The sequence below is a fragment of the Arctopsyche grandis genome, unplaced genomic scaffold, assembly GCF_051622035.1.
Source record: "Arctopsyche grandis isolate Sample6627 unplaced genomic scaffold, ASM5162203v2 HiC_scaffold_407, whole genome shotgun sequence".
NCBI lineage: Eukaryota > Metazoa > Arthropoda > Insecta > Trichoptera > Hydropsychidae > Arctopsyche > Arctopsyche grandis.
The window spans coordinates 6,910-13,313 of NW_027518536.1; the positions used below are offsets into that span (position 1 = coordinate 6,910).

The 6,404-nt window shown below is 31.1% G+C and overlaps 1 protein-coding gene across 1 annotated transcript; it reads left to right on the forward strand.

Moving 5' to 3' along the window:
* Positions 1 to 2,985: 2,985 nt before the first annotated feature.
* On the forward strand, positions 2,986 to 5,139 carry LOC143922120 (uncharacterized). The gene has a single exon (XM_077445370.1). The coding sequence runs from the start codon at positions 2,986 to 2,988 to the stop codon at positions 5,137 to 5,139; it is 2,154 nt and encodes a 717-aa protein (XP_077301496.1).
* Positions 5,140 to 6,404: the final 1,265 nt, after the last annotated feature.

Genomic DNA, 6,404 nt, shown 5'->3' on the forward strand with positions numbered 1-6,404 from the left:
ATATTAGAGACAGATGCTTCAGATACAGGTTTAGGAGCAGCATTATTTCAAAAAGATAACAATGGAAAATTAGTACCAATACGATTAGCGTCTAGGAAATTGACAAGCGCAGAAAAGAATTATGGAATTACAGAAAAAGAATTTTTGGCTGTGGTCTGGGGAATAGAGCATTTTGACTACCAATTAAGAGGTAGAAGCTTTAGTTTAATTACCGATCACATCGCATTAGAAGCGATTAAACATAAAGGGGATTTTGGGAACAAAAGAATGTGTAGATGGATTGAAAGAATCCAAGATTATGACTTTGATATAACTTATAAGAAAGGAGAAACACTAATTACAGCAGATGCGCTAAGTAGGATATATGAAAATGATGAAAATGACAAGGAAGAAAAACAAAATGAAATGAACGAGGAAAATAAAATTAAAATAATTAGGAACATACATGAAAAATTGATCCATAGAGGAATAGTGCCAGTTAAATATGAATTAGAAAAACAATTCAAGTGGCCAAAAGTAAATCAGCTGATTGACAAAGTAATCAGCTCATGTGAAATATGTAGTAAGAATAGTCGAAAATTAGGAGGAGGATGTGAATTTGTAATCACATCAGAACCATTGGAAAAAACAGCAATAGACATTATGAAAATAAGTGAAGAAGATAGTACAGTACTTGTATTTATAGATTACTATACAAGGAAGATGAAAATAAAAGTGTTAAAATCGAGAACGACGAAAGATATTTTAATGGCTTTGAGAAGCATATTTAAAGAAGTAGGGACTCCAAAAGAATTAAATACAGATAATGCAAAAGAATTTGTGGCGAAAGAATTTTTAAATTTCTGCACAGATCTAAACATAGTGCAGCATTTGACAAGTGTGGAGAAGCATCAATCAAACGGAAGAGTGGAAAGAGCAATAAGAACCATCAGGGATGGATTGGCAAAAAGTAAAGAGTTAAATAAGAATATTGAAGAAAGACTTAATATGATTGAGAATGCTTACAACAATACGCTACATTCAGGAATTGGAATGACACCTGAAGAAGCAATAAAAGGCGACGAAAAGATAAATAAAACTACGAAAAAATAAATAAAACTACGAAAAAATATGAAGGTCAATTTAAAAAAAATGAAAAGAGAAAAATTTATTGTAGGGCAGCAAGTAAGAATTGCTAATAAGGAAAATTTGAAGACAAAAGGGAAATCGTATGACAGATTTCAAGAAAGAGGAGTAGTGACGCATGACGTAGGAAACGATTCTTATATCGTTAAACATGAATCAGGGAACCAATTTAAAATTAATCACTCCGATCTAAAAGCAATTAACATAGCTCAGTAAGAGTTTGCTTTAATGCGGGGGAAGTTGGATATATATATTGTACTTAAATAAATACCGATGTTTACCTCAAACTCTTACTTTAAATAACGTTTTTAAATAACATTTATTGTGCTAAAAGTATCTGAATACATCTTAATACTTTGTTTATTATATTCTAAATTCTCAGATATTAACATTGTTGCTTACAATTGTCTCGTAAGTATTTAAATCATACAAATAACAGCAAATCTACATTATCTGCTAACAATTTTCTGCTATCTTTCATTAAACGAAAATGATTAAAGGAGTTTGATCTAACTCTTTTACCATCTTTTTATTTGTTAAAAAATTCCTTGAACTCCTTTATCTTCTAAAATCACTTCTTACTTAAATAGTTCTTGCTTTACTTACTAAACTTAGTAAAAATTTTCTTAAAAATTTTCACTTCCGATTTAATTTCAACAGTAATTTTAGATATTTCTAGAACGAAAATAAAGAAAGCAGCATTAGTTGATTAAGAAGCAAAATAAATATCAATTCAAAGGAAAGTGTAGAATCTTGTAAATAGAATAAAGAAGTCTTTCCAGTTAATCAAAAAAACAAAGCTTGATGTCGTTGATCTTGTCTTGACTTTAGATCTTTTTAACATCAAAGCTTTAGAATAAAGGGGAAGAAATGATTTTAACTAACATTTAAAATGTATAAGCAAGAACTATACTTTAACTCTTAAATTTAGATTTCACCAGTAAATTGGTCTTGTTGGAGGAATGAAGATTGAATTTTTGGTTTTGTTGCAGATCTAGTAGCAGCCACGACACAATGCTGGCATTGTAATATTCCGCAAGTCATTCTACTCTCTTAAGTAGTACTTGTAAGATCTCTTACTTAAAAATCTGATATAATTGTAAGACTTGAATGAGTTATAGCAGTACACCGTGCTCATTTCTGAGATGTTATTAGATTAACTGATGCTATGCTTAATAGCCAATAAAACTTGTATATGGCAGCAAACGGAGGTTGTTTAACCGAAACAGTAGAGTTTTAAAGATGTTTTATTGTTTAAAGTGCCGAAGCTGAAAAGCTGCAAATTCATTGTTTTTAAAATATCAAATTAACAAGAAATGCATTCATTTTGATTGTATTTGTTGAATTGTTTTATAACTTTGAGAAACATGTTGTGAGAAAATAAGTAAAACAAGCGAAAAGGAGACTCCTTTATTTTTTGTTACATTGCCAAATAATTAAGTAAATGTTTCTTTATAACTACAATTCAGCGTCAAACGCTTTTTTTCTGCCTTTTACTTTAAAATTTGATATATTTAGTAAGAGTTTGAGGTAAACATGGGTATTTATTTAAGTAAAATATATATATCCAGCTTAATTTAAAGTATGAGTTTGAGGTAAACATGGGTATTTATTTAAGTAAAATATATAGATCCTGCTTAATTTATAGCAACAGTTTGAGGTAAACATGGGTATTTAGTTTTTTATATTTCCAATTTTTATTAATTAAGCAACCCGAAAACATCTAAAATGAATTTTATGAGGAAAATTTACCATGGCAGGCAACTTTATTTATTTCGAATTTATTATTTGTAAAATGATAACTTCAAAAGATAAAATTTATGAAGTTTTTATTTTGCAATATTCTTCCAATCCACCCCAATGGCAGCAAATAATTCTCCTAATAACTCAAAAGATAATGAAAAGAAGGATAAAAAAGAACCTCCAAAAGTTATAAAAGTTGTTCAGCAAGTCGTCCCTAAACCAGGAGGAAAGGGGGTTTCTTTAGCTCAAATTAGAGCTATGCAAAAGGCCAAATTAGAGCAGGATGCTTTGATAAAAGAGGCGAAATTAAAAGCAGCGGAGGAATCGAAGAAAAAAAACGAAGAAATGTTGAAACAAAAACAACTTAACGAGTTAATAGTAAAAGAAGAAAAGGAACAAATCACAAAAACTCAACACATAAGTTCGGCTCTGAAGAGACTAGTAGTTAATAAAAAAGATACTTCTGCTACCCAAGCAATTCAATCTATAAATAACACAAAAGCCAGCGCAGATTTAAACTTTAAAAGTCCGATTTGTTGCATTCTTGGGCATGTTGACACCGGAAAAACTAAACTTTTGGATAAACTTAGAGAATCTGATGTACAGGGGTCCGAAGTGGGAGGAATTACACAACAAATTGGTGCTACTTTTTTTCCTGCAGAAACTCTTGCATCAAAGTGTGGAGTGAATTTTCCTGATTTGCCTGGAATTTTAATTATCGATACTCCCGGGCACGAATCATTTAGTAATCTCCGATCCCGTGGATCTTCATTATGTAATTTAGCAATTTTGGTAATCGATGTTATGCATGGCTTAGAGCGACAAACATTGGAAAGTATTTCGTTATTAAAAAAGAGGAAGACACCATTTATTGTAGCTTTAAATAAAATTGACAGAATTATTAATTGGAAAAGTGAAAACTATCGTTATTTTAAAGAATCTATAGCTGCACAGGAAAAATACACACAGCAAGAATTTGAATCACTTTTACAAAACACAATTAACCAGTTAAGTGTACAAGGAATAACATCAAAGCTTTTTAGTGAAAACACGGAGCCAAGGAAAGTGGTTTCTTTAATTCCTACATCTGCTATCTCCGGGGAAGGTATACCCGATTTGATTAAATTAATTATTGATCTGAGCCGAAAATTTATGCTAGAAAAAATGAAGATTAAAACTGATGTTGAATGTACTGTTTTAGAAGTTAAAAATGTAGAAGGATATGGGGTTACTATAGATGCCATTCTTAGCAACGGTACCTTAAGAGAAGGGGATAAAATTGGATTGTGTGGATTTGATTCCCCTATTGTAACTACGATTAGAACACTTCTTCTCCCTCAACCGTTAAAAGAATTAAGAATTAAATCACAATATGAAATTGTTAAAGAAGTACGAGCGTCAATGGGAGTTAAAATCTACGCAAATGATTTTGAACATGCTGTTGCAGGGTCAAAATTATACGTAATAAATGATGATGAGGAGGAGATTGTAAAAATTTTAGAGGAGGATATAAAAGAAGTGTTTTCTCTTATTCAAACAGTGAAACATGGAGTCCATGTGACTTCTTCTACTATTGGATCTCTAGAAGCCCTTTTATCATTTTTGAACTCTGAAAAGATTCCTGTAGCCGGTGTGTCATTAGGTAAGTTAAAGAAAAAGGATATCATCAGAGCGGCTGCAATGGAGAATAACATTTTTCGAGTAATTTTAAGCTTTGAAGTCGATGTAGAAAAAGAAATTCTCGATTTTGCACAATCACAAGGTGTCGTAATATTTACAGCGGAAATTATTTACCATTTACTTGATAAATACAGTAATTTTGTTAAGAAGTTAACGGAATCGGAAAAAGCGATGCATTCCAGTGCAGCAATATTTCCATGCGCATTAAAAATTCTTCCAAATTGTATTTTCAATGCACGAAGCCCATTGGTGTTAGGCGTTGAAGTACTTGTTGGTGTATTGAAAATCGGTACCCCAATATGCGTATTTAAGGATGGAAATTGCACGAAATTGGGCGTAGTTACATCAATAGAAGAAAAATCAAAGCCCGTGGAAAAAGTTGGTAAAAAACATAAAGTGTCAATTAAATTAGAAATTCAAAAAGATGAACATCCTAAGATGTTTCAAAGGCATTTCACAATGCAAGATACACTTTATTCTGTTATTACAAGGAATTCTATTGACACCCTTAAAAAGTTTTTTAAAGATGAATTGGATCAAGAACAGGTAGAACTTTTAATTGCCCTTAAAAAGAAACTTGGAATAAATTAAATACTTAAAACCAAAACAGAGTTTCATTTCATTTTATATTTATTTCTTGGTGTATTTTATATTTTTGGGTCATAGACCACTTAATATTAATTTAATATTTAAATAAATGCAAGTAAGTTCCTTAAAGACAATATTACTTTATTAATTATATAGTACACTTAAATAAACACCCATGCCTACTTCAAACTCTTACTCCGTATTAATTATAAACCCCCATGCCTACTTCAAACTCTTACTCCGTATTAATTATAAACCCCCATGCCTACTTCAAACTCTCACTCCGTATTAATTATAAACCCCCATGCCTACTTCAACCTCTTACTCCGTATTAATTATAAACCCCCATGCCTACTTCAAACTCTCACTCCGCATTAATTATAAACACCCATGCCTACTTCAACCTCTTACTCCGTATTAATTATAAACACCCATGCCTACTTCAAACTCTCACTCCGTATTAATTATAAACACCCATGCCTACTTCAACCTCTTACTCCGTATTAATTATAAACACCCATGCCTACTTCAAACTCTTACTCCGTATTAATTATAAACCCCCATGCCTACTTCAACCTCTCACTCCGTATTAATTATAAACCCCCATGCCTACTTCAACCTCTCACTCCGTATTAATTATAAACACCCATGCCTACTTCAACCTCTCACTCCGTATTAATTATAAACACCCATGCCTACTTCAACCTCTTACTCCGTATTAATTATATAGCATTTCTTAAAAAACAGATTAAAAATTTACTATTTAACATTTAAAAAGTGGTTAGATTGAAAAAAATCGGGTTATCAACTAATGCCATTAATAGGTTTAACCTTTTTTTTTATAAATTTTAATGATCTTTGTTGAAATAGTCTTAAATAAATAACCCTTAATGTCTAATGGGTCTTCAGATAACAACAATCTTTATTTAACGGGTAAATTAGCCCAAGTTTACTTAGTAAAAAAATTGAATAAATAAACCAACGGGGTTTAACAAAATAACCCTATAGTTGCAAAAAAAAAGTTAATCATAATTAATTGGGCTTTTTATAATATTTCATAGTTTAACATATTTACTGAAGCAATTTAATTATTATACACAGCTCTACCATAATGAACATCTAGTAGTTGGCCAGTGTAAGGAAATATGTTTCCTCTAATCTCAAATTCAAGCTTTTCTGACCTGGCAGGGTCGATTGCATAATTTGATTGAATTAAATCAAAGAATTTGTAATTACTGCCATTCTTTACTATTTTAGACCAGACCATC

Excerpts from the sequence above, each read along its gene's own strand:
- LOC143922120 (XM_077445370.1), top strand. The coding sequence starts at position 2,986 with ATGGCAGCAAATAATTCTCCTAATAACTCAAAAGATAATGAAAAGAAG.